Source organism: Myotis nattereri (genome assembly GCF_964212035.1).
Source record: "Myotis nattereri genome assembly, chromosome: 15".
Lineage (NCBI taxonomy): Eukaryota > Metazoa > Chordata > Mammalia > Chiroptera > Vespertilionidae > Myotis > Myotis nattereri.
The window spans coordinates 5,857,136-5,884,517 of NC_138090.1; the positions used below are offsets into that span (position 1 = coordinate 5,857,136).

The 27,382-nt window shown below is 59.1% G+C and overlaps 1 protein-coding gene across 1 annotated transcript; it reads left to right on the top strand.

Moving 5' to 3' along the window:
• Nucleotides 1-73: 73 nt before the first annotated feature.
• SLC6A2 (solute carrier family 6 member 2) lies at nt 74-26,148 on the top strand (the record flags this gene model as incomplete). The annotated part of the gene is made up of 15 exons (XM_081107820.1): nt 74-309; nt 815-1,130; nt 7,201-7,332; nt 9,671-9,908; nt 12,056-12,194; nt 18,017-18,151; nt 19,494-19,597; nt 20,653-20,777; nt 21,496-21,608; nt 22,567-22,695; nt 23,153-23,252; nt 24,510-24,610; nt 24,931-25,098; nt 25,468-25,539; nt 26,125-26,148. The coding sequence occupies exons 2-15, from the start codon at nt 857-859 to the stop codon at nt 26,146-26,148; spliced, it is 1,854 nt and encodes a 617-aa protein (XP_080963946.1). The 5' UTR covers nt 74-309; nt 815-856.
• Between the last annotated feature and the right edge of the window lie 1,234 nt (nt 26,149-27,382).

Genomic DNA, 27,382 nt, shown 5'->3' on the forward strand with positions numbered 1-27,382 from the left:
CCCATCCTCGGCCACGCTGTCACTCTCCATTAGTGCTAACAGGCTCCAGACGAAGCGGCCCGGCTCGGGGTTAATGCAATCGGCGCGTTACCTGGGGCGCAGGCTACATTACCAGCCCGGTCCCCGCCTGGCGCGGCCAGAACCGGCAGCCTGCGCCCCGCCGGCCGCCCCGCGTCTCCTGCGCTCCCCGAGCGCCACGCGGCGGAACTTGGGCCCGGCCGGCGCCCCACAACCGAGGAAGCGAGGCGGGTGCCGGGCGGGCGGGCGGGCAGGGTGCACGGCATCCGGGATCCCGTCGCTGCCGGACACGTGAGTGCGCCCCGCTCGCGGGACCCACTGGATGGGCCGGGGAGACCCAGGCTGGGGCGCGCGGAGCTAGAGCGCCAGCGACTTGGACGTGCGGAGGCGCGCGCGTCCGCGGAGGCTCCCGGGGCTGGGGGAGGTGGCGCGGCCCGAGCTGGCGGGGAAGAGGGTACAGCCAGCGGCACCGGGCGGGTCACCGCCCTAGGAAACCTCTGCCTTCGGCGCGTCCAAACCCCGTCCTCTGGGACCGAGAGGGGGCGACCGAAAGAGGGAAGGGCTGCCAGGTCCCAAGCCGGACCTACAGGGCGGGCAGGAGCGGTCTCCGCCTCCGAGTTCCGGCACAGCCCCCCGCGCCACCACCTCTGTTTCCAAATTGTCCCAACAGACGCGCGCCCTTTCCTGGGCGCCCGCGTCTGCTCAGCGCACGCGGAGCGAGGTGTCCCCGGCGATCTCGGGCGGCATCGGGAGGCGAATGGCCCCGTGACCACATCTTTTCCTTTTCTCCGCGCAGCGCCTCCCAGGACCGCCGACGGCGCGGCCGCCCGCCGCAGCCATGCTCCTGGCGCGGATGAGCCCGCAGGTGCAGCCGGAGAGCGGCGGGGCGGACCCCGAGGCCGCGCAGCCCCTGCAGGCGCGCAAAGCCGCGGAGCTGCTGGTGGTGAAGGAGCGAAACGGGGTGCAGTGCCTGCTGGCGCCCCGCGGGCGCGAGGAGCCGCCCCGGGAGACCTGGGGCAAGAAGATCGACTTCCTGCTGTCGGTGGTGGGCTTCGCGGTGGACCTGGCCAACGTGTGGCGGTTCCCGTACCTCTGCTACAAGAACGGCGGCGGTGAGCCCTGCGGGCCGGGGGTGTGGCCTGGGGAGGCTGCCTGTGCAGCAGCGGCTGGGAGGGGGCTGGGATACACACCCAGGGGAGAGGAAGCGCACGGGCAAGTTTGGGGCGCAGGCAGGGACCGGGCAGGGCTCACAGAAAAAGCATTGGAGTTCCCGGTGGCAGAGGGAAATTGAGGCATGAACTTGGACAGGGACCAGCGCTTGGCTGGAAGGAGGGGATCGGGCACAGGTTGGGTGAGGATCCCTGACGTTTGATGGTCCACAGGAAGGGGGTGGAGATTTGGAAAGCTCTGGAAGGGGCGCTAAAGTGCACAGCAGGTGACAGCCAGGCACAGGGGGGTCCCTAAACCCAGCACCCCCAGCTTGAGAGAGGACCAGGCTTCCTGCATTCCTGGGACAAAGAGAACCCCACTCACAGGTGGTGTTGTTTGCCTGGAGGGGCCAGAGGGCACAGGCTAGGAGGGATTGGGGACTGGGATGGGGTCTGGCACCATGGCAGCGTGGAGGGGGCCCGGGGCCTGGGAATACAGCCAGGCGCTCTCCTCCCGCTCCCTGCTGGGGGACATACCCCCCTGCCCTGGGCTGAGCGCCTAGAGACGAACTGCAGCCCCACACAGGATACCGGGGCCTTTGCTCCTCCGTGCCCAAACCACTCATCCTGCCCCTTTTGCTGGGATGAGCTAAGGGGTGCCCTGCAGAAAGCCCGGGGGAAATGACGCAGAGGCAGAGGTTGGTGCAGGGAGACCCAGGTCTGGAAACCTCTCTATCCACTGGACCATCCTGCCTGGCAGAGGAGCTGGCTCAGGATTCCAGGGGGACAGAGGCAGTTTCAGTCGCACTGTAAGTGCGTACCCACACGTGGTATTTTGTGGAAGAGCCACACTCAAGGGGCCAAAGAGCCGCATGTGGCTCGCGAGCCAGGGTTTGCTGACCACAGCCCTAACCCGCGCCATCCAGCATGACCTCACACTTGTCCCTGGGCAGTGGAGGGCTCCATCATGAGTCAGCAGTATCCATGGGTTCTTCCCAGGGAGCCCCAGAGCTAGGCTCCGTTGGGTCCTCCAGATCATTCCCCCTCCCCGCCTGCCTGCCAGGAGCTGTAGCTGCTCAGGGCTTCGCTGCAACAAGTTGTTTTCATTGTTCTAAGTGTGGAAACCGAAAGCAGCCGGGTGGCCAGGTGGACACATCGGCTGGATGGACATTCTGGAACTTTCCGTGGCACTGTGTGCACTGGCCGTGGCCACCAGCACCGAGTGCCTGCCGTGTGCAAGGTGGCATGCCAGGTGCCCTGGGCACAAGATGGAGCACAGATTCCCTTCTTATAAAATATTTTTTTTATTGATTTCAGAGAGGAAGGGAGAGGGAGAGAGAGGTAGAAACATCAGCGATGAGGGAGAATCATGGATTGGCTGCCTCCTGCACGCCCCCCACTGGGGATCAAGTTCACAACCCGGGCATGTGCCCCGACTGGGAATTGAACTGTGATCTCCTGGCTCATAGGTTGGCAATCAACCACTGAGCCACACTGGCCGGCAGGTTCCCATGTTGAAGGGACGTGATCGGGAAGCCCCTCGCCTAGGCTGGCTAGCCCTGCCCGCAGCCCATCCCGACTTGTTCGGTCATTTGTCTGTTGACACCTTGAGAGCAGAGACCGTGGTTTGTGTATTTCCGACGCCGAGATAAGGCCTGGATGCCAGGACTGTGGTAGGAGGTGCCCAGCAAACGTCTATGGGATGAATGCGTTCATACGAGGACCTTACGCCTCTCCAGGAGGAGCAGACCCGCTGTGGGCTGGGGTGAGATCAGGAGCCTGGTGCTAACGCCCAGCCATGTGCCTCTGGGGGACGCAGCCTGCCTCCGGCTCCTCATCTGTCAAATGGAAACCATGGTGCTCAACTCAGAGCTTGTTGTGAGGACGGAGTGCGCCCCAGGGAGCCAGGCAGGGAGGATGGCCTCTGTCCAGGTCGCGGTGCCTCCTCGTTGACATCCTCACGATGACCTGGGTGATGGGTGGCAGGGGGTGGGGGGCAAGCACTGCTGCGGGAAGCCTGGAGAGGGGGGGGGCTGTGGGTGGTGCTCAGCTTCTGGGAATGGGAGGGGCATGGTCAAGCCTTGAGGGGTAGAAGGAGATATTCTAGTTGATGGCGAATGGAAGTGGGGTCACTCAGAGACACGCGTGAAGGCTGAAGGACAAGCTGGGAGCGGAAAGGGTGCAGAGGCAAGTCGGGGCCTGGCTGTGGAGACCTCGGGCACCAGGCTAGGGTGGGGAGGTATCACCCGTGAATTTCCATGTCTGGCTGGGATGCCCCTGGTTGGCACAACGCAGCAGGGCAGCTGCCGTCTCCGAGCCCAAGGTGGCTCCTTTCCTAACTTACTCCTCACCCAGCTCTGTTACCCCGGGCATGGCCCTGCCCCTCTCTGAGCCCAGGTTCCCCACTGCTGCTGGAGGTGAGCTCAGAGGACCCCCAAGGTCCACCCCTCTCCTGGCCCAGCGCTGTGCTCCAGCCCGGACTCACCGCCCTGGTCCTTGGCAGCCCCTGGTCATTCCTCTGGTGCCGGGACTAACACGGTGACGCTCCGCGGCCAAGGGTCCGTGGCGTCTCAGACGGGAGGCCGCTGTGCTATGACAGAGGTGCCGTAGGTCCGACCCCCGGCTACTATCTCCTGCATGACCTGCTGGGAGAGATCAGCCCAGTGGCCTTCCTGTGGGCCAGCTGCTGGAGTACAGGTGTGTGGGAGGCTTCCGGTTGGGGAAAGGCACTCGAGAACATTCCAGGGCTCCATCACAACCTTCTCCAGCAGGGAGGCAGTGGGGCTGTCTCCAGGGTTCTCCATCCCCCCTCGGCACCTGTGGGCTTGGGCGTGGCCTGTTCCTGGGAAAGGACCGGGCCAGTGGGCTGGGCCCCGGCATCTTCCTCCCTGCGGGGGGCGAGGCCACTGGGAACCATCCTTTGCAAGTGGCTGCTTCCGTGGGACAGGTCGTGTCGACGGCTCTTTAGGTTCAGACAGACCTGGGTCTGAACCGGGCCTGACATTTCTGGGAGATGTGGCTTTGGACAAGTCCCTCGTCCGCTCTGGACCTCAGGTTCCTTGTGCAGAAAAGCAGAGGAGCTGTGCCTCCCTGTCGGTGAGGTGTCATGACAGAGAATATACACAGGACGCCCCGCACCGCGTAGGAGCTCGGTAAACGGAGTTGTTACGCTTGGTGTTACTGGTCAGTGATTTCTAACCACGGGCTGGACCCAGGAGCAGGGCGGGGTCCTGCCTTTGGAGGGAGCAGAGCTGATTCTAAGGGGACATTGGCGAAGGGAAAATGATGGGAGCAGTCATGCTTGGGCCTGGGGAATTATTCATTATTCATTAAGAATGGAGGCTGGGCGTCGCTCTGTATTCTGACAGCCTACCCCGTCTCACTGTCGTCTCCTCGCCCGGAGAATGGGGACTAACGTTCCCTCCACCATTCATGCGGCCCCAAATGGGGTTCCCCTCCTTTCCCAAGTAAGTTCCAGGTCTCGGGTACCCACAGCCCGATAGGGACTCTCTTGGCCAAAATAGCTGGGGTTGTTGAGGCCAGGCAGGAGGTGGTGGCCGGTGCCGGGGGCAGCAGTTTGCAAACTCAGTGCCCTCACCACTGGCCTGGCCGTCAGGGTGCTGCCTACACCCGGAGCTCGGCAAGCAAGCTCAGTTCCGATGCCCACGAGCCAGCCAGCTGGGGTGCCCTTCATCTGACAGGTGTGCAGCAATGAGACGCGCACTGGGGGCTGGAGCTGGGACCTGGGGTCGAGGTCACCAGCATGATTTGGCCCGTGGCTCTGAGCTGGCCCAAACGTCTAGGGGGGCCCTTCCCAGCAAGATGGCATTTCACGGGCATCAATGTTACCTCCTACCCTGCGGTCCCAAACCCAACTGCCTAGGTCACCGCATGAGGGGAGGAAGGCCCGGGGCTTTCATTAGCTGCGTGTAAGTCACTGCTGGCATCCGTTTGTTTAACCAAAAAACATTTACAAAAAGAATGCCCATCGTGTGCCAGGAACATCAAGATGATGGCCTGCAGTCCAGTTCTGACATTGTCTACTCGCTGTGAGTGGGGAACCCCACAAGGCCGTCCACACTTCAGGTCCCCGTCGCTAGCCGGCTGCGTATCGGGGCTTCCCACCGTCCCATCTTCAGATTTGATCATTTGCTTGAACAGCTCAGAGAACCCAGTAAAAACCACGTATTTACATTTACCCGTTTATTAGAAGGGAGACCGATGAGCCGCCAGATAAAGAGGTACATGGAGTGAGGTCTGGAAGGACCCCAAGTACTGCAGCTTCTGTCCCCAGGAAGTCGGGGTGCGCCAACCCCTGGCACGTGGACATGTCCGCCCACCTGGGAGTCCTCCCAGCTCTGTCGTTCGGGGTTTCCGTGGCGGCTTCATCACCCAGACGTGGTCCCTATTCCGTCCATCGCCAGCCCGTCTCCTCTCCAGGGGCTGGGGGGCTGCCGAAAGCCCCCAATCTTCTAATCAGGGCTTAGTCTGTCTAGTGGACCGTCACCATGCAGCAGCCCCCCGAGCCATTTCACCAGAACAAGGGACACTGCTACCCCCAGAAAATTCCAGGGGGCCTGGGAGCTCTGTTAGGCCTTCCTGTTACCCACATCTCGGGAGAGAGTGCAAGGGATTTGGGAGCGGAGAGCAAATACATACATTTCTTATTATGTCACAGGGGCCTGCCCTGGGCCCTGGGCCATAGAGAGGCCCTCCCCCTCCCCGAACCCCCTGCTCTCCCCTCCTACTCTTCTCACACAGTCAGAGCCAGGCAGGCCAGCCCACCCAGAACACTGCCTCCCGACCCACCACACCCAGGTACCAGGACCTTGGACTTCCCTGCCCAGGCACCCCACCCCCTCCGGCTCCCCGTGGCCCTTTTGCCTGGCTCCTTCGCAACATGGACTGTGCGAGACGCTGGCTCAGCCCCAGGCCCGAGGGGAGGCCGGGGCCCACTCTTGGCCCACTCTCCGCAGAGGCTGTAGCCTGGCGCCTCTCTGGTTGGAGCTGAGGTGGGGAAAAGGGGGAGCCAGGCAAACGGGGCTCCCCAGTTCCGCCACTTTCCAGGGCGGAGACCGATGGAGAGCTGCCGGCTCCAAACTGGAACTTCACACTCGCTCCATGGCCAAGGTCTGGTCATCAAGACAGGAGGGGAGAGCGTGTTTCATTTAGCAGCTGTGGCCTGGCGCGTCCTCTTGCATCTGTAGCCTCGAGAGCCTTTGTCCCCCCAGCAGGGGCCCGGCCACCAGCTGGAAGCAGCTCTGTCTTCTCTTGTTACCTTACTCCCCTTGCACTTGGCCTTCACCGTGCCCTGGGGATGTGCGGAGCGGGGAGAACCCAGCTGCCCCCGGCACCGAGCCGGGTTTTGTTGGGACTCTCGTGAAAGCCTTGGGCAGAGGCAACCGGGGAGCAGGGCTGCAGGCACCCGGGCGCCCGGAGAACAGCTCTGGGGCGGCGGGGGGAGAGGGGGGGGTTGCTCCTCCAAATACGAAGGTGTGGCTGGAACTCAGTTCGGGGAATCGTGCCCTCCGTAGTCTGGGGAGCTGGTCCAGCTTGGTCTCAGGGGACCCTCCTCTCCTCCTCGCAGCCCCTCCCTGGTCACACTCCCTCCCCCACCCCTTCATTCCCCACTGGCCTGGGCCCTCGGCCCCCTGCTGCCCCCCTCCCTGGGGCCTGCATGAAAGGGAAGGTCTGTGCTTATAGAAGTTTGGCAGACTCCCCTGTGGCCTCCTCCTGGCGCTTCACAGCGCGCTTGTGTGTCGAAGGCTGGGAGGTCCTGCGAGAAACAGGTCTGTGTTGCTTTGATTAACCCAGATTTTACTAAATTTGATGACGGACGCTCGTTATGATATTACCACGGCCACTACGGTTGTGACTGCCGTTGTGATGATTTGCACTAATCGCCCTGCGTACCCCCTACGTGCCTGCCACACAGTCCCCCTCGGGGAGTGGCGGGGCGGGGGGGAGGAGTGAGGGCCCTCGCAGCTCTGGGCCCTGGTGCTCCGTGGGCTCAGGCCCCGCCTCTGTCCTGCAGGTGCCTTCCTGATCCCGTACACGCTGTTCCTCATCATCGCCGGGATGCCCCTCTTCTACATGGAGCTGGCTCTGGGCCAGTTCAACCGGGAAGGGGCAGCCACGGTGTGGAAGATCTGCCCGTTCTTCAAAGGTAAAAGATGGGGCTGGGGGCGCCCGAGGTTGTCCAAGAACCTGCCCCGGGGGCGGGGGGGGGGATCCGAGGCGGACAACTCTCCTGTGGGATCCGGTGCGCGCGTCCATGCACAGTTACCTGGAGGGCATTGGGTGTTTCAGGAGTAGCTTTGGCCCAGAGCAGGGGTGGGCAACCTTTGTGTGAGTGCGTGCCAAAACCAGCAAAATCTCTGACTCAAAATTCTTCTGCGTGCCAACCCTAATTTTTTGAGAACATGTTACGCCTACTTGATATCTCTTAAGGTGTACGTATGTGAAGAACTTTGAAGAAATAATAAAATTCATTCGAGCGACAAAAACACAGTCTATGATGATGAAAAATACATTTGTTTTTTAATTTATACATGTACACTGATAGTCCGACAGAAAACTTCATGACTCCGTTTGACGTTATCAGTGGGACTTTTGCTGCTGCATCACTGGTGACAGAGATATTACATCAGGGTTATATTTCGTGACCTTCAGAGATATGCACGAGCTACTTTTTTCGCCCATCAGGCTACTCCTATTACAAGACTTAACAAAATTCATCACTGAGAACACAGATTCGCAATTGTAAATGGAAGATTATAAGAGAGGGTTTCGCGTGCCAGCAAAAGTTACTGGCGTGCCCTGGTTGGCACGCGTGCCAAGGGTTGCCCACCCCTGGCCTAGAGCGTCTGCAAACCCGACTTCACAGTCCAGCCGAGTGACAAGAGGAGGGCGCCCCTTTCGGGAAATGCAGACGTGTCAGAGGTACCCAGCACACGTACCACCGCTCGCTACTCTCCCTGCCCTGGTGAATGGGTACATTGACCACAGAGCCGTCCGGGCTCAGCCAGCAAGCTGCCTCGCAGTCCTTACCACAACAGCCACAGCGAGTGGATCGCAGCTGGGATAGAAGAGGAAGCCCGCTGGCCTTTGGGACTTAGGGCGCATCTGGAGGAAGCGGCCACAGCAACTGCCATTTCTTGGCCCCTTTGAGGCTGTGAGAAGGACGTTGAGTAAGAATCAGTCTCCCACGCACAGCTGAGGGAGCTGGGCCCAGGGGCACCGGGCACCAGTGTGACTCCTCGAGCCTCTTCTCCGCTGTCGTGTGTCTCTGAGTGCCTCCTGTGTACTCTGAACTGTAGGTGACACAGGCTGGCACAGGACGCTCACAAGACATGAGTGCATTCGTTAGGAACTGTTCTCTTCTTTCCAGAAACCCCACTCCAAGTGGCTCGGCTATAAAAGAGAATGTATTGGCTGATGATTTGGTAAAGTCCAGGAATTTCTGGCTAGCTTCAGGTACAGCTTGATCCAGGTTCTTGAATCATTTATCTGGAGTCTCTCCCGTTCCTTCTCAAGTCTTTTTCATCAGCGTTAGCATCACTCTCAGGCACACTCTCCCTAAACACTCTCCCTAAAACTGGCCATCAGCAACAAGATTAAACGCCACCAAGTTGAACAGTGGCAAAATAAACCAAAAACATCCTTATGTCATCATAGCTTTATTCAAGGTCCCAGAAAGGACTCTCATTGGCTTGACGTGAGTCATGTGCTCCTCTATCAGCCAATCACTGCGGCTGTGGGGAAGCAGAGCTCTGCTTGGCCAGGCCTGAGTCATGTGCCTACAGCTACAAGAAGAGCGTAGGGATGAGCTTCATCAAGCCTTATAAGATAAGAATACTTACGGCTTCTCTCTTAAGCCATGCTGAGCAGGCAAAAAACACGTCTACGGGGGGCAAGGGCCATCGAACCAGCCCTGTAGGAGCTCCTGATACGTTCAGGAAGATGAGGGCGCATAGCACAGGCAATTGCAAATAGGACCCCGAGAACACGGGCTGAAGTTCTGGCCAGCGAGGGTTGGTTTGTGGGTCCCCAGAAGCAGGTCCTGAGACAAGGGCTTCCATGTAAGGAGTTATTTGGGGAGGTGATCCCAGGAAACCCCACAAGGGGAGAGGGAAGGGGAGGCAGGCAACAAGCCAGCGCCCCCGCGGGCCGGGGGTCATCCCCACGCCTCAGCGTTCTCCTGCCCAAGGCGAGGGAGCCGGGGCACTTAGGCTCCAGTGGGGACGTTAAGGTCCTGGCACCCCTGCCTGCCCGATGTGCGGGCCTAGGGGACTCCATGGGCCAGAGAGAGCCCTCGGGCAAAGGGGTGGTGGGTGCCTAGGAGATACAGATGGGGCTGTGACAATGCGACAGAAAAAGAAAGGTGTGGGTCGGGTGGTGCAGTGGTTGGAGTCGGCCCTCTCCCCCCCCCCCCCCCCCCCGAGGAGAGCTGGCTCTGGGCCGGGCCTGGGGGAACCCTGCTGAGCCCCCTGCCTCCCACCCAGGAGTCGGCTACGCCGTGATCCTCATCGCCCTCTACGTCGGCTTCTACTACAACGTCATCATCGCCTGGTCCCTCTACTACCTCTTCTCCTCGTTCACCTTCCGCCTGCCCTGGACCGACTGCGGCCACCCCTGGAACAGCCCCAACTGCACCGACCCCAAGCTCCTCAACGCCTCCGTGCTGGGCAACCACACCAAGTACTCCAAGTACAAGTTCACGCCGGCCGCAGAGTTTTACGAGTGAGTCCTCCACCCGCGTCCTGTCCCCTGTGCTGGGCGGACCGGAGCCAGACGCTCAGGAAAACCACAGGGGGAGGGGGACACGCCGGTCATCCTTCGCGATGGGCACTGCCCTGGGCGAGGAGCTGAGGGTACAGCCCTGGACAAGGCGGTGGGAGGAGCGCGGGTTCTGGTGCAGGGGAGTGGGGGCGGGGAGACAGTCCCCGTACACGTCCCCCAGGCCAGCTGTGAGCAGAATGTAGCGGAAAAAGATGACACCGTCAGCGCGGGGCTGAGTGGAAGCAGAATCTAAGGCTATTTTAGCAGCTTTCCGCTCTGCAGACTTCCCCTTCCCTCCCCTCCCCTTCGCTCCCCTCTCTTGTTAAGCCCCCGCCCCCAAGCTTCATAGCTACCATGAGCCAGGCACCAAGCATCCCTTCCCATCCGAGGCCCATTGAGTCTCCACAGTTCATGTTGGTGGTAATTATCCCCATTTCACAGTTAAGAATGTGGAGGCCCAGTTTTTAGGTACGAGGCAGAGCTGGGACCAGAACCCAGGTTGTCCGCTATTCTCCTCACCCCGTGCACGGGCCGCCCTCCTGCCCTCCTCATCCTGTCATCGGGATGTATTGGGGGCAGGTGTGCAGGACCCTGTGGGTGACAGGACTCCATCCCGCGCCTCCCTTTCTCACCTGGAGTCTCCTTTTGTGAGCTCCCAAGTCACCAAGCCACGGCTGCCTCTGCATTTTTTTTTTTTTAATGGCACATGTCCCTGTTAGCCAGATGTTTCTGCTTTAAAAGCCATCCCAGCTCCGTCTGGGGACCAGCAAGCAGGACTCGGAGTGCCAACCCTGAGGAGGTTAGTGGTTGCTCTTTCCTCAGCGCCTGCTGGCCAGCGCTGTTGCCATCTTGTGCTCATTGAGGCTGAGGGATTGCACCCATCATCCAAGGAAACAAAACCGCTATTCTCTGCAGGCTCCGCGCCCGCAGCCAGACAGCCGGCAGCTAAAAGCAACGCTGAGGCTCAGACCTTCCTCTGTCAGAGGGCGCCCTTGGGGAGCACGCCGGGCAACCAAGAACTCTCCCCCTGCCTGATCCTGGGGCGAGAGAAGGGAGACGCCCCCTCCGCCCTACCACCCACCAACCCCCAAGCTTAAATGTCAAGTGAGAAATGAAGCCCATTTGGCCCGCAGACTGTGGAAAGCCTGGACCGCGTACTTCCCGATTCACTTTCATTAACTTTCTGGAAAAACGGCAACAAACCCAAGCAACATGTGCTAACAGCCCCCAAGGCCTGGGCCTGCTGGAGAGGGGGGAGGGGGTTGCATTCCTTCTCTGGGGAATTAGCTCGGAGTCTAGCATTTTATCCCAGGGGCCTGGCAGGGGGCATTTCTGCCACCCGATTGGAGGCTAGGGGCTTTCAACATTTAGCCCATAGAGCAGTTCGAAGCAGAATGAAGTCAGACAGGTCCAGCTGCTGATTCCGGTTCTGTCATTTTAGATACGTTCAGTGTCTGCCATCCTCCCCTTTTTATGTCCCCCCTCCCCCCCTTGCTCTCTCTCTCTCCATAGGAAAGGGGCCTAAGTCAGGGCATCATTTCTGAGTTGCGACCAGCAGGATGAGAAGTTTGCCAAGCAGACAAATTGGGCCGGGAAGCGTGTTCTGGCCCAAAGCGCTGAGCGCCTAATGTGATTAGGGGATGACAACTGGCTGGCCGCTGCCAGGAGCCACAGGCAGGGTGCGGTGAGGGAGGGGCTGCCCTGCACCCGGGCCCACCGCGAAAGGCCTCAGATTCTGAAAGGCTGACGTTTTTGTGCTGCAGACAAGGATTTCGCAAACTCGAGATTTTTGACATTTGGGGCTGCATCATTTGATGCTGGGGGTGAGGGAGGACCGTGCTGGGCACGTTGGGTGTGTAGCAGCATCCCTGGCCTCTGCCCACTAGATACCATGGGAAGTCTCCCATGTGACTGGCCGGTCCCATAGGGCAGTCCTGGGCACAGGCTGGGATGGACAGAACAGTCCCCGATGGTGCCGGGCTGTGGCCAGGCAGCCCAGGGCCCGTCTCCCTCACTGTGCACCTTCGGGACTGGCCAGTGGCCCAGGCCTTGGGTGTCCTCCCTGACGGATGGCGTCTTCCCTGGCCCCGTCCCCGTCCTCCTGGCAGGCGCGGCGTCCTGCACCTCCACGAGAGCGGCGGCATCCACGACATCGGCCTGCCCCAGTGGCAGCTCTTGCTCTGCCTGATGGTGGTGGTCGTCGTCCTGTTTTTCAGCCTCTGGAAAGGCGTGAAGACGTCAGGAAAGGTAACGCCTCTGTTTCGCGTTCAGTCGGCCTCAAAACAATTCATTTTTTCTCGATGCAACTGTTAGTCAGTGAAAAGAGAAGGTGGAACGGGACGCGCAAAGCCTGGGTTTGCTCCCAGCTCCGCCCCCTGTCTCCCTGGGAGACCTTGGACAAGTCCCTTCCCTTCCCCAAGCCCAGGCTCCCCAACAGGAGGTGGGGGCCTCAAGCAGACCAAGGCTCCCACACGTTTCCACCCAAGCTCCTCTCAGGGACCTGGGGACGGGACACCCCAAGGGCCTTGGGGTCAAGCCTGTTGGTCGCCGGCCACAAAAAGCGACCTGTTGACCTGTATTTGATGGACCTTGAAATTCTGGCCTGACGCTTCATGCACATGTTCCCTCCTACTTATGGCTTCGCTATAAAGCCAGTCATTCCCCCTTCGGAATTTTTTAGTGAAAGAGAATGCTCTACCTTCCTAATGCCGCTACCCTTTAACCCTTTGAGTGCCAACCAATATCCTAGGAACTATGCTAAAATTGCCAAGGCATTTTTGCCGATTTTACAGCGGTTTAGGAAAAAAAAATTATGAATCGCAAGTAAATGAAGTTACATATTCAAAAACTTAAGGAAACCTTTACTACATTGACATATTTAGCAATATCATCATCACTAATAAAGGCAGACTTAGAACTGGACGCCATTTCGAAGCTTTGATAGCGCTCCCGGCACTTTTGGCGAAAGACAGGAGGAGCGCGATTGCGCTCCCCGGCACTCTAGGGGTTAATACAGTTCCTCATGTTGTGGTGACCCCCAACCATAAAATTATTTTCGTTGCTACTTCATCACTGTCATTTTGCTACTGTGATGAATCATCATATAAATATCTGATCTGCAGGATGTATTTTCATTGTTACAAATTGAACATAATTAAAGCATAGTGATTAATCACAAAAATAATATGTAATTATATATGTGTTTTCCGATGGTCTCAGGCGACCCCTGTGAAAGGGTCATTCGACCCCCAAAGGGGTCTCCACCCACAGGTTGAGAACCGCGGGGCTAGTTAGTAACAGAGTGCGTTGCACACAGTGTAAAGGAAGTGCTGCCTGGCGGACTAGGTGTTTTAGCAGAGCATCTATACGTCTACGTGTATTCTGTCTCAACGCAGAAGGTATTTCGTACCATGAGGCCTCATGGTCACAGAAATGTAAGAGGCTGCGTCAGTGGAGGAAGGAAATTCTTTCTACCGAGAGGGTCTGCAAAGACCCCGGGGAAGGTGGCGTCTGGGCTGGGTCTCTAAGGACAGGTGTAGGTGGAGACAGGGTAGAGGGAAGGGGTTTGCAATGGGTGGAACAGCCTGAGCAAAGGCAGAGGTGCAGAGGTCCAGGCCTGTCTTGTCCGGCCTCTCGGTGCCTTTCCTGGGCAGCAGGGGAAGGGCTGTCCTGGCCTCCGCAGGTGGAAGAGCTGAAGGTGTAGAAGCCTCACTATTGCCGCTGGCCTGGGGGCGGGGGGGGGAGAGGCGGGGCGGCACCCCAGGCTTCTAACGCTGCACCCTAGATTAAGTCCCCTCCAGCCATGCCGGAGGGGTAGAGCCTGCCCCACCCTGTTTAGCACTTGGCCAGGGCAGAGCGTGAGTTGTCTGCGGGGAGAGCGATGCTGAAGGGAGAAGGAGCTGAGCGTGCTCGGTCCCTCTGTGCAAAGGGACTTCCGGAGGAGTCATCACCCGGTGGGAGTCACGAGGGTGGGGCTCCCGCGCAGCCCCCCACGTGGAAACACGTCAACAGAAGCCACAGCCCCCATTTGCGTCAGGGCCCCAGCCTGTGGGGAGGGGCTGCACATAGGACATTCCTGTGCCTTGTCTCTAATTGTTTTCGTAAACCTCTGGCTCCGGAGGCAAACAAGAGCGAGCCCTGCTTATTCCTTCCAGATTGCTTCTGGAACGGAGCTTTCCGTAGCTGCCCCACAGCACGGAGCAGCCCGAAATGAATTGCACATGTTCACACTTCCTGCCTTGGCGCGTGCAAGCTCCGTGCCTGGGAAGATGTGTGCTCCATTGCCCACATGTGGGACGGTGGGGGGAGGGTGCGCTCTGATCCAGGGAAGGAGGTTCCCCCAGACCACACACTCGGTGACCTTGACCCATGGACCACCTCAGGGCAGAGGGTGCAGGTCTGAGTCAGGAGGTAGCCCCCAGGGAGCCGGGCTGGCCCTCCGGGGGTCCTGCCTGGATCCCCATCTCACAGCCCTTGGCTGACCTGGCCCTTAGCAGCCACAAGCCTAGGAAGCCGGAACCTACATGTGGACCTGGAAGATACTTAGGGACCATCTGCGCCCATCTGCTTGTAGAAATGGGGAAATGGGGGCCGAGAGAGGGTGGGGGATTCAGAGTGGTCCTTAGCAGGGCCAGAGTTAAACCTGGGTCTCAGATCTACAGGTGAGTGAGTGAGTGAGCATGAGGCCTGGTGGTCAGACCGCCTGGGCTGGAGTCCAGGTGCTATCACTTCTCCTGGGTGACCTCACGGTGAGTGATGCTCCCTCGGCTTCAGCGTCTCCAGCTGCAAAGTACTGATCGTGCCGGCCTCTGGGGCTGTTGGGATGATGGAGCCAGGGGCCCCCAGTGCAGGGCTGGCAGAGGGAAGCTGCTCAATAAATGATCCTTGTCCCTCTTTGTCCCTGTCATCAGGCCCCTTGCCAGTGCTCAGTGTGGTTTTTTTATATTTATTTAAAAATATTATAAATATATATATTTTTTAATTTTTTTATTGCTTAAAGTATTACAAAGGGTATTACATATGTGTCCATTTTATCCCCCCGCCCTAGACAGTCCCCCAGTCTCCCCTATCCCCCAGTGTCTTATGTCCATTGGTTATGCTTATACGCATGCATACAAGTTATAAATATATTTTTATTGATTTCAGAGAGGAAGGGAGAGGGAGAGAGAGAGAGAGAGAAACATCAATGATGAGAGAGAATCGTGGATTGACTCTCTCCTGCACACCCCACACTGGGGATCGAGCCCACAACCCGGACATGTGCCCTGGCCGGGAATTGAGCCATGACCTCCTGGTTCATAGGTCGACGCTCAACCACTGATAGCCACGCCGGTAGGGGCATTTTGGGGGATGGGAAAAGACAGAGCACCCTCTCCACTTCTGGCAAAGTAATGGGGTCAGGGAGAGAGAAAGCTGGACCAATTCAAAGCAATCCTGAGTTCTAGCGTCTTTAAAGGAAAGATCCTTTTTGTTAACGTTTGAGTTCAAGTCGTAATCCTAGCCAAACCTTCTCACTAATTTGTCGGCACAGGCTGGCCTGGCTGGCTTTAGTGACCCTGGGACCCCGTTACGATGAAGAGCATCATTTTCGTAGGAACGATGAATGGGCTAAAATATTTACAGCTCAGCATTTTTTTTTCTCTCAGCCCGCCACTGTCCACCACACCAACCCTTCCCACCGTCAGCATTTTCTTAAGTAGCATCAGTGCGTTCCCCTCACCCCATGAATCTTAGGATGCCTTCATTGTTAGTGCAAATGTCCCTGAACCCCAGTTCAGGGGATCACCAATGAGAAATCACTAGAGGTTTGTGCCGCGCCAGCACGGCCAAGGGTGAACCCGAGTGGGGCGGCTGAAAGGCTTAGAAAAGGACAGACAAGAGAATGAAAGCTGGGTCTCGGTGGGACGCTGCTTCTCTGAGAGACAGCGATGCCGCCCACAAGCCGTGTCTTTATTTTATAGCAGATGCCACGAGGCAAAGTAAGGGTGTGATCAAGATGTTTACAACCTTCTCCTGGGTTTCAATCCTACTCAACTACATGCACCTGAACTCTATCAAGCCCACATCACTCAGGCACGTGGGGCCACGTGTTTGGACCGTAGGTGCAAGCTCACAACTACAGCTGTTGGCTATCATTGTGCTGGGAGGGCCCTGCCCTCCAAGCTGGGACTTGCACGTGGCCACGTGAGGACTGTGCCCTCTCATCAGTCCAAGGCTTGAACCTGTCCAAACACTGTAGCTTGTATCATCTCTGTCTTAGGGGAGACCTTAGAGGTGACCTTGGACTTCTCAACCTTTAGTGCTCATAAGAATCACACAGAAGGCTTGTTAAAACTCACATGCCCAGGTCCCTCCCTGAGAGTGATTCTGTGGGGACGAGGCGGGAATTGCATTTCTGACCTAGGAGTTAGGCCAATTTGGGAGAATAAATCCAGGATTGGTGTGAGGCCGTCCTGGGTGCTGTTGCTGCTGCTGGTGCAGGGGCCTCACCTTACGTGGTTGGCAAACTGCGGCTCTTGAGCCACATGCGGCTCTTTGGCCCCTTGAGCGTGGCTCTTTCACAGAATACCACGTGCGGACGCACGTACAGTGCGATTGAAACTTCGTGGCCCATGCGCAGAAGTCGGCTTTCGGCCTGGGCGAGTCTATTTTGAAGAAGTACCGTTGGTATTTGGCTCTGTTGACTAACGAGTTTGCCGACCACTGCCTTAGGCGATCCTTTGCCTCACGCCTGGATCCGAGCAAGGCTTACACACTTGCAATGACAGGGACCTCAACCCCTTCCCGGGCAGCTCATTTCCTCCTTAGAGAGCTCTCTTCGTTAGAAAGCTCTTCTTTTTATGGAGCCAAGATCTTCCTCATTGGGAGTATCAGCCATTGAGTTCGGCACCCGGGAACCATGCAAATTCTAACCCGTATCCACAGAAACACAAGGGTGGAGAAGAATTGGGATTTGAGGGGATAGAGAGCAGGGCCTTCCCCTGGGCCTGATGACTCTTGCCAAAACCAATGGGCCTCTCATTGTTCTTTTCATCTCATGCTCAGAGAGAGACTACGTCTGGCTTCCCGTGGCCAGAGAGTCACTGCAAGTTGCAAATCTGGGAGCAGAGGAGCCTGGGGTGGGGCTGACCCAGCCCAAAGGCCCCCTCCCCTCACCCAGCGTGCAGACAGGGCGCGTGTGAGCATGAGCGAGCTATTGGCCAAGGATCCAAGAGCCTCCCCCTCAACACAAGCTCTTAGGCAGCAGAACGCCCCTGCCATCGATTCTGAGAACTTTCAACAAGCCTCCGATCGTTGACTTGGAACACGTGTGCATGGGCAAAGCTTCTTGATGCCTGACTGCAGTCGGGGTCAGCTTAGTCATGCCCTGGTGTGTTCCTGGGGAAACTGAATCCATGTTGGAGCCTCAGGCATGGCCAGTGCAGGGCTGCCTCCAGACCCCAGGGGAGATTCCGCAGTCAGACTAGGGATGTGGTGTTCTGGTGGGTGGAGTGGTGTTTGGCTGGGCTGGGTGGTGGACCTGCAGCTATTGACATGAGTTGTAGGGGAACACAGCAGTTAGGACCCAGCGAGGATATCTGAGGGCGCTCCTTGCGCCTGTCACCGAGGAGTTAGGCCAGTTTGGGAGAATAAATTCAGGATTGGTGTGAGGCCGTCCAGATGCAATGACTTCACTTTCTGAGGCATGTTTTCCTCCTCCTTTGTTTTTTGGCCATTTGTTCTTCTTGTTCCTATGCCCCTGGGAGAAATCTAAAGCCTGTGTCTGCAAAGACCCCCCATGTTGCAAGGGAGGGATGGGGAAACAACTGGATAACTTGAACCAGAGGAGCCTAATTCCTCTATTGATTCCCTCAGAAGATATAAACAACCACTGATTCACTTAATTACTCCGAGTCATTTGTTTATTTATTCCTTTATGCATTGGTTGACTAACTTAGTCATTCACTAACCCTCTGATGTATTACTGACCCACTCACTCATCTATCTACCCACTCAACCATGTACTCACTTAACCATCCAGCTATCTGCTTAACCATCTACCCAACCGTCTATTCAACCATCCATGGCAGGTCGTGTGGATCACGGCCACGCTGCCTTACCTGGTGCTGTTCGTGCTCCTGGTCCATGGCATCACGCTGCCCGGCGCCTCCAACGGCATCAGCGCCTACCTGCACATCGACTTCTACCGCCTCAAGGAGGCCACGGTGAGCGCCCACGGGGACCACCGCCCGAGGCCAGGACTGGGGAGGGCCCTCGGGGAAGGCAGCCATAGGAACTCTGGCCCCAGCTTCCTGTCCGGGCTGTGGCTTCTCCACCTGACGGTGCGGGTTGGATTTGCACCTGCAGGTCTCCACCAGCCCGCCCATCTCCGATGGCTGGGATTCTGTGGTTCTATTGGGGGGCCTTTGTAGACCCCTATTTTCAAGGGAATGATGCTCTGTCCTGGGGGTTTACCTCTACCCTGTGCCATGGCCCCCCAACCTACCTAGACACGCCAGTCCTATTTCCATCTCTAGTCCCCAGTGCTAGCCTTTGCCACCAATCCATGATGACCGTGTCGGGGGCAGCACTAGCCACAGGGACACCTAGACCCTCCCCCTCCTCCCCACAGAAGCCTGGACAAGATAACCAGGCATAGAGGCCGGGATCTCTCTAGCACAGTGGTTCTCAACCTGTGGGTCGTGACCCCTTTCGCGGTCCAACGACCCTTTCACAGGGGTCGCCTAAGACCATCCTGCATATCAGATATTTACATTATGATTCATAACAGTAGCAACATTATAGTTATGAAGTAGCAACGAAAATAATTTTATGGTTGGGTCACAACATGAGGAACTGTATTTAAAGGGCCAGAAGGTTGAGAACCACTGCTCTAGCACAAGGGCCATTTGGGTGTTTATCACATCATTCGCAGACCATACAAAATTATCAGCTTAAAATGTAGCCTGCTATACTCGGTCAAACACTTGATTACCTCACCCCAATGCCTTGGCAGGGCCAGACCAAATGATTTCGAGGGCCTTATGCGACCTGTGGGCCGGACGTTCCCCACCCCCTGCTCTAGCACCTCCCGGTCTTGGGTGGTCATGAGGAAGCTGACCCTGGAGGAACTTCATTTAATGTCCTGATTGTAAAGAACGTTAATACACTAGCTGTTCCGGGCTGTGTAGATGGAGTGAGGGCAAAGGGCCACGACCCTCTCAGGAGTTATGGAGATGGCATCTTCAGAAAGGGCATATGCTTCCTGGCAGCTCATGCCAGCCCACACAGGGGTGACTCCTGGGGCCGGTGGGGTTTTACTTCCATCTTTTGAGTGATAACAGCACATGGCTGGAAGCCTGGAGATCTGAGCCAGCTCCGATCGGAGATCTGCTGCCATCGCCATTCGGACCTCATTTCCCTGGGTCTCAGAGCATCCCTGAGGGTCCTACAGACTGCCCCCCGGGCACCCAGTCATCCCACTCTGTCTAGTCCTAGAGGGGCTGTGAGCTCCCAGGTGCCTCCTCATGGAAGCAGCGGGTGATGGCTTTTGTCTGCTCATCTCAGGTATGGATTGATGCTGCCACTCAGATATTTTTTTCCCTGGGGGCTGGATTTGGAGTCTTGATTGCATTTGCCAGTTACAACAAATTTGACAACAACTGCTACAGGTAAGAGCCTTCTCGTGGCTCTGGAAAGCTCTGAATCTGGGGATGGACGGTGGCAGGGATGGGAGACGGGGCTCTGGTCTGGGACAAGTCAACCTTTCTTCTGGGATTTCTTCCTCCGTGAAATGACCACCTGGGTGTTCCTGAGCGCTGACATGGCCAATGGGGTCCTGATGGACTCATTTCCATTCAGGGCACCTCTGATGAAGCAGATGCTGGGGGAGAGGAGGAGAAAGCGGGAGCCACTAGTGCTGGGATGCGGAGCTGGGACAGAGGGACACTGCGTGGCTTTCAGAGCAGGCAGCACTGTCTGTCTGTCCACCTGATGCCCAGGCAGGCAAGGGTGGGATGTCTAGGCTGGTTGCATGAGTGGTGAGTGCCTGGTGGGGCATCAGAGTCCGCACGTGGGTACACATGGGGCCTCCATCGCTCTCTGTCAAAGGCTGAGGACAGAACCACACCCCTCTAGGACTAGACAGAGTGGGATGACTGGGTGCCCGGGGGGCAGGCTGTAGGAAGGCTAAGGAACTGGGTGATCTGCCTTCTGACGGGGGATTAGCGAGAGCATGGAGGACAGTTAGGGCTGTGACAGGCAGAACGGGATGGGTGGCATGCATATAGGGGTTGCCATCCCCTCCCAAGCAGCGCCAGGCAGGTGATAGCTTGTGGCCAGCAAGTTGACTGGTCGACTTGTCTGAAGAGTGTGTCTCAGGGGCTCATGGAACACGAGCCTGCAAGAAAGGTTGGCTCATCTTAGCTCCCAGGTGCCTGGGTGAGATGTGGGGAGACACTGGGGAGCCATGGGAAGTCGGCTGAAGGGGATGGTGACTCAGTTCCCCGACAGGAACTTGATTCCAGACTTTGGTCTCGGAGTATCTCACCCAGAAGCTGTTGACCTATCCCTGCACCTGCAGGTCCTCACGCAACGAGGGCAGGGCCCTGGGGCCCACGGGCCTGCAAGGCCACTGGAGACATCGGAAGCTGCAGATCCCATAGGTGGCCCAGTGGTCCCTGAGCAGTGTCAGTGACTTGAACTAACAGGGATTCTTCCCCCCCAGGGACGCCCTGCTCACCAGCACCATCAACTGCGTCACCAGCTTCGTCTCGGGGTTTGCCATCTTCTCCATCCTCGGGTACATGGCCCATGAGCACAAGGTCAACATCGAGGATGTGGCCACTGAAGGTGGGTGGGCAGACGGAGCACGCGGGGGAAGCGGGGCTGGGGAACTCGCCTCCCTCTGCAGGCTGTGGGACTGAGGGCTGGACGCGGAGGTTTCCAAACTGCCCACGTGACGGACCCTCTTGCAGTCTGTCCATGGGAATCCCAGGCAGTCCTGGGCCCTGCGGGTGTGGCAGGACCGCCCTCTGAGTGCCTTGCAGCAGGACAGCCTTGGGAGCATCCGCTCTGTGCCAGCAGCCCCCGTGCTGAGCTCTCGACATACCTCCATTCAGTTCTCCCGCGTGATAGTGTGAATAGACCCACTTTAGAGATGAGAAAGCTGAGACCCAGGCTAAGTTGCCCCAGGTCACCCAGCTGGCCAGGCCAACCCAGGGGCCTGTGTCCTTTCCTCCTGCTTCCCATATTCTCGTGGCCACAGAGAAGCTGAGGCCTGGGGTGGGGCTGCCTCTAGTGGCCCCGGAGGAGCTTGTGAAGTAAGAGGCTTGCTCAGGGCGGGCAGGAGGAGGGTGCGAGGCGCTGCCCTCTGGTCTGGCTGCTGGGGGCCTGCCTCCCTGGTGCCTGGTGAACTGCAGGCCGGGGCTGGCCTCATCTGTCAGCTCACACAGGACGGACCAGGTGCCACGGCCTGGCCTGGGGCCCACGGGGCCTTCGAACGCTCTCGGCCCTCCTGCAGCTCAGACCCCCCTTCCCAGCAGTGCTGAGGCCTGGGTGTTTCTTGCAGGAGCTGGCCTGGTCTTCATCCTGTACCCGGAAGCCATCTCCACCCTGTCGGGGTCCACCTTCTGGGCTGTCGTGTTCTTCATCATGCTCCTGGCTCTGGGGATTGACAGCTCAGTGAGTGACCCTGCTCAGGACCCGCCCCCAGCACACACACACACACACACACACACACACACACACACGCAGTACTCAGCCTGAAGTCCCCCCATTCAAACTAATTAGCAGTCCGTCCCAGAGGCCCTATTTAAATGCAGACAAGGAAGTGAGCCCTCACTCAGAAAGGCTGTCGGATGAGACCGCCTGCCCTCCTCAGAGACCTGTGTGCTCCTGTAGGGTCAAGCCTGGCGTTTGCAAGAAGTCTCAGAGCAGGGCTGGCGGAGGGGTTTACTCTCTCTGCCTGTCCGTGGGGACATTGCGGGGCAGGGTGCTGAGAAGGGTTCTGAGGAAGGAACCCTGATTTCCCTGAGCAAATGCCTGCCGAGGGGCGAGAGGCAGGCCCGTGGCTGAGCGTGGTGCCTGCGTGCACCTGCCTGCCCTCCCAGGCTCGGTGTCACTTAGGCAAACATGTGATTGTGACTCATTTGAGGCCATAGAATACATGTGCACGTAGCTGTGGGCTAGGAGACGCCTTCTCGCTGAGGGTGGAGCTGGAGGTGACCAGTTGGTGGCCAGAACCCCCAGCGGAAGCTCTGCCTGAAGTTCCAGCTCTGGGGGCTCCCCGCTGGGGGCTGTCTCCTCCAGGAGACCCCGTTGGCATGCAAATACCTTGCCTGGGGGTTGGGCATTTTACTTCATTTAAGCTCTTGTGGGCTCATCAGAACCCCCGGGGCTGAGCAAGGGGCAGGAGACAGGTGCCGTCGATTAGGGGAGACGGCACTAGCTAACTCTGCACCACCACCCCCGTCGTGTCTGAGTCCTGAGTTTGGTTGGGAAGGGGGCAGAGTGGGTGAGAGGCTGGGGAGAGGGCAGTGCCTGCTGATTTCCCCAGAGCGGCCAGGCAGTCGGTGGGAGACCGCGGGAGGCCCCAGGGTGCCCCCTCCTTCCCATGCCCACCCTGCCGGGCTCCCTGCAGATGGGAGGCATGGAGGCCGTCATCACTGGCCTGGCTGACGACTTCCATGTCCTGAAGCGACACCGGAAGCTCTTCACATTTGGCGTCACCTTCGGGACCTTCCTCCTGGCCCTGTTTTGCATAACCAAGGTGAGCGGGGCTGCGCTGGGTCGCCTGGAGCTCGGGTGCTGCTTTTCCCTGCGGTCAGACATTCCCAGCCTCCTGGGTGGGGCCAGGTGAGCTCAGGGCAGGGCCAGGCACCCTCAACCCCGTGGCCCGACCCCTAGGGGGACACCCCCCTCTGTCGTCTCCCACCCCTGAGCCTGAGGACCTCCAGGCACCCCTGGTGTGACAGCAGCGAAAGTCCCTTGACACCCACCTCGCTTTTTCTGGCTGAAACACCCACCCTCAGGCCCGTGACTCCCAGGGCCTTTGTGGGGACACAGATACGTAACATCAGCACAGTAGCACCCAGCCCTGTCCCCCGCGTCCTCACACGGGGCTCTGAGCGAGGGGGGCAGGGGCCGGGGCTGGGTGTGTGGTGATGGACGTAACCGTCGGTGGCCACCGCCAGCCGTGGCCTCAGGCGTCGTCCCTCCCTGCCCAGGGCGGAATCTACGTGCTGACGCTGCTGGACACGTTCGCGGCGGGCACCTCCATTCTGTTCGCTGTGCTCATGGAGGCCATCGGCGTCTCCTGGTTTTACGGTGCGTGCTGGGCCCTGCGCGCCTGCAGACTTCTCGCCCGGGCGCGGAGGGCCTTCCGTTGCCATGGCGGCCCCTGGCCGGTGGCTCGTCTTTGCATGAACCCCCTTCAGCAGGTGCTGCAAAGGCCCGAAGGCATCCAGTGTCCACTTTGAAGGAGGAGCTGGGGGGGGGGGGGGGCGTGTGGCTCCGCTGGCTGAGCCTCATCCATGCCCTGAGGTCACTGTTCCGTTCCCGGCCAGGGCACGTGCCCGGGTTGGTGGCTCTATCTCTGGGAGGGGTTGTGCAGGGCAGCCGATCAATGTTTCACTCACACACACACACAAAAAAAATCAATAAAAAATATTTAAAAATAAAAATAAGTCAAGGGGAACTGGAGGAAGCGGCTGCTCCACAGGTAACTCATTCTAGAGCAGTGCTGTCAGATCCAGCAAAGTGAAGGCAAGGGCCCAGTTAGACTTGAGTTTCAGATCAAAGCTCTGTGATTGTGCCAGTGTATGTCCTAGGCCAGTGATGGCGAACCTTTTGAGCTCGGCGTGTCAGCATTTTGAAAAACCCTAACTTAACTCTGGTGCCGTGTCACATAGAGAAATTTTTTGATATTTGCAACCATAGCAGAACAGACTTATATTTTTGATATTTATTTTATACATTTAAATGCCATTTAACAAAGAAAAATCAACCAAAAAAATGAGTTCGTGTGTCACCTCTGACACGCGTGTCATAGGTTCGCCATCCCCGTCAGCCGAGGCCGTGTCCACCGTCTGAGATTCAGACGCGGGGCCTGTGCTGCAGCTGGCGCCCGACTCTGCCGGGGACGGGAGAGGCGTTACCGAGCGCCCACGTGTCGGCACCGTTCCTTCCCCGCGTGGCCCGTCCCAGGGTCTGTCCTGCTCGCAGTCTTTCTTACGAATCGGAGAGAGATTTCGGTGTGAACCTGGGCCCCTCCACCAGACTGAACTCAGGGAAGTCTCGTGTTTAAGAGCGTGCACAAGAGGGGAAGACCAGGCTTCAGAGTCAGGCTGACCTGGGGTGTGGCCTGGGGCGTGTGCCTGCCCCTCCCAGGGTCCTGTCTCCCTCTGAAAAATGAATCGGAGGGCACATGGGTGACACTCTCCGTGAGGGTGTCCTCTCCCTTGGTCTAGCAGGGCACCCATCCCCAGGAGTAAGTGCCAGGGGTGGCCTCGCTGCCCTGGGGCGGGGCCCTGGGGGTGGGCAGCAGGGGTGGCCGCGGTGACAGGCCTGTCCGTGTGTGCGCAGGGGTGGACAGGTTCAGCAACGACATCCAGCAGATGATGGGGTTCAAGCCCGGCCTGTACTGGAGGCTGTGCTGGAAGTTTGTGAGCCCTGCCTTCCTCCTGGTGCGTAGTTTGGGGGCGCGCATCCTGGGGAGGGTGCTGTGTGGGGGTGGGGTGGGGGTGGGGGGCATCCTGGGTTCTTGGGGGAGGAGGTTCTGGGATACAGAGCCCTGCTCCGCGGGCAGGACATGGGGACGCTCAGGCTGCTGACACCATGGGGACGCCCACCCCCGCGGGTCTCCAGCCTGGGCCAGGGCCCCGGTGGCTGTGTGCCCAGCCCAGCCCAGCTTCAAGGTCACCTTTCTTTCTCACACTCCTCCCTCCCGTTTCTCCACTCCTCCCCTCCCTCCCGCTCTCCTGCTCTCCCCACCCCCCCTCCCCAGTTTGTGGTGGTGGTGAGCATCATCAACTTCAAGCCACTCACCTACGATGACTACATCTTCCCGCTCTGGGCCAACTGGGTCGGGTGGGGCGTCGCACTGTCCTCCATGGTCCTGGTGCCTGCCTACATCGTCTACAAGTTCCTGAGCACCCGGGGCTCCCTCTGGGAGGTGAGCTGGGGCCCGAAGGGGGGGCGGGGCGCGGGGGACAGCATGGGAGGGGCATGGAGTCATTCCTGTGGGGGTGAGAGGGGAGGCTAGGGTCAGATGGACCCCCCACACTGGCCAGTTGGGTATCCCCTTGAACCTCCATTTCCACACTGGCAACCTGGGGACAATGATCTTGAAGGAAGAGAGAGTGCTTAGCACAGGGCCCGGCACAGGGCCAACATTCTACGCCTGTTCCCGGCCACCATTCCTGTGGGACTTTAGGGCCAAGTAGCAGGTGGCCCTTATCTGGAGGTGAAAGGGGGGACGCTGGGCCCCGGGGAGGGTGTCCTGGGCCTAGCTGAGGCCTCCCCCTTCTCCAACCTCTCCCAGAGACTGGCCTATGGCCTCACGCCGGAGAACGAGCGTCACCTGGTGGCCCAGAGGGACGTCAGGCAGTTCCAGGTGGGTGCAGCCGGACCGCTCGTGGGGGGGGGCGCTGTGTGCTGGTGGCCCTGGGCAGGATCCCACGCCCCATGCCAGAGTCCCGCAGCAGCCGCGGCCATGGCTCCCGGGGGCCTGGCGTTCGGTCGGGGTGGGGCTGTCCCCTGCGCCTGCCGGCGTCCGCTGGCCTCTGCATCTGGGTCCTGGCCTGCACCGGCCACAGCTCTGCTGAGCTCTGCCTGCACTGAGTTGTCCCCTGGGAGAGACACCAAGCTAGCTGAGGGCGTCTTATGTTGAAGGAAGTGCTGTGAGCACATCAGTGACGGGGTGGCCTGAATCCTACCTTTGCCCCCTCAGAAACGTGCCTGCCAGGGGCTGGGGCGGGTCCCAGTGAGCTCCCTGCTGCAGACACGCTGTGTGACTTGGGCACGGTGCCTTTGCCCTTTCGGGGTGTTGGTGGCCATGAGGGGATCAGCCTGCATGTCCTCGGGGTCCTGGAGGGAAGGGGTGGTTCCTGCTTCCCCTGTGCTGCTCCCCAGCTGGCCCTGGGTGCTCCCCCCACCCCCGCCCGCCCCGGACAGACACTGAGGCCCGGTCTTTCCGCAGCTGCAGCACTGGCTGGCCATCTGAGCCCGGCCCCAGGAGGAGGGGGAGCCCCGCCCGCCAACGTCCAGGTCCAGGCGCCCGCTTCGCCGCCACCCAGACGCTGTCCGCTGTCCGGGATCCCTCTCCCGGCAGATGCTCCCCCGCCCCCCTTCCTCCCGTCCCCGTGACCCATGATTTTGTGACCCGGTTTTCCTTCGCCTTCTGTTCGTCGGGCCCCGGGGCTGTGAGCGTGGACTGGTGAGCCTCGGGGAGAAGAGGAGAGGTGGGAGCAGCAACGACGACTTCTGTGGAACCCCTTGGGTTGGGGGGACGTCGCACTCAATCAGAGAGCCAGCCGGCCCCAGCGGAGCCCACGCCTCGGGCCGAATTCCCCACCACGTCTGCTTGTCCTTTGGGCCAAGAAGAAACCTCGGTCCACCCAGTTGAGGGGGTCAGCCACCCCCCCAAACCCGACCAAGACGCCTGCTGCGTTAGGGGTGGCCACACAGACCCTCCGTCTCCTGCCCCCCACCCTCACCCCAGCCGCCCTCTGGTGTCTGACCCGCGGTCAGGGAGCTTGCGTGTGTCTGTCCCGTCATGAAGGTCCGTGGAGAGATGCTTTGGGGACCTCAGACAGAAACCTCACCGTGGGTTTTCACTCTGGCTAATCTGGGTCTGACAGGTGCCATCTGGAACATCCTTCCGGCCCCTGGCGGTCAGCTGGTCCAGAGCCACGGCTGTCACGGGAAGAACACAGATGAGCCCCAGTGAGCCGCCTCCACAGGGGTGCCAGGCAGGCCCCCTAGAGGCCACACGAGGCCTCGCTCTGCTGGGCACAGGGGGCCCGGAAACCCACCCGGGGCTCCTGGGACCTTGGGGAGACTTGAGTCAGGAACCCGGTGAGGCCAGACAGGTGTCTTACTACGGACCCTCTGTTGTCCTCCCAGGCCAGGTGGCGCCCGAGGGTGTCTGTTGATGTATTGTTCCCTGGAAACCCCACCCAGCGTGGACCACGGGTCTCCACGGATGGGGGGGTGGTCCCTGAAAACTCCCTTTGTCTCTCACTATGGACGACACTTGGTACATGGAGGGCAGGCTGGGCCCGGACACATAGCTACCTGGTTAAGGGGACCGGATTCTGGGTGGGTGGAGCAGGTTGGAATTTCCAGGTTGGCTTCCATAGCGACCCGCAAGTGGTGCCCTCTGGTGGCGAGGGTGGTCAGTTCCAGCTCGTTGGGAGAAATGATGGGTTCCACTGGCCACGCCCGATGTGGGGCTT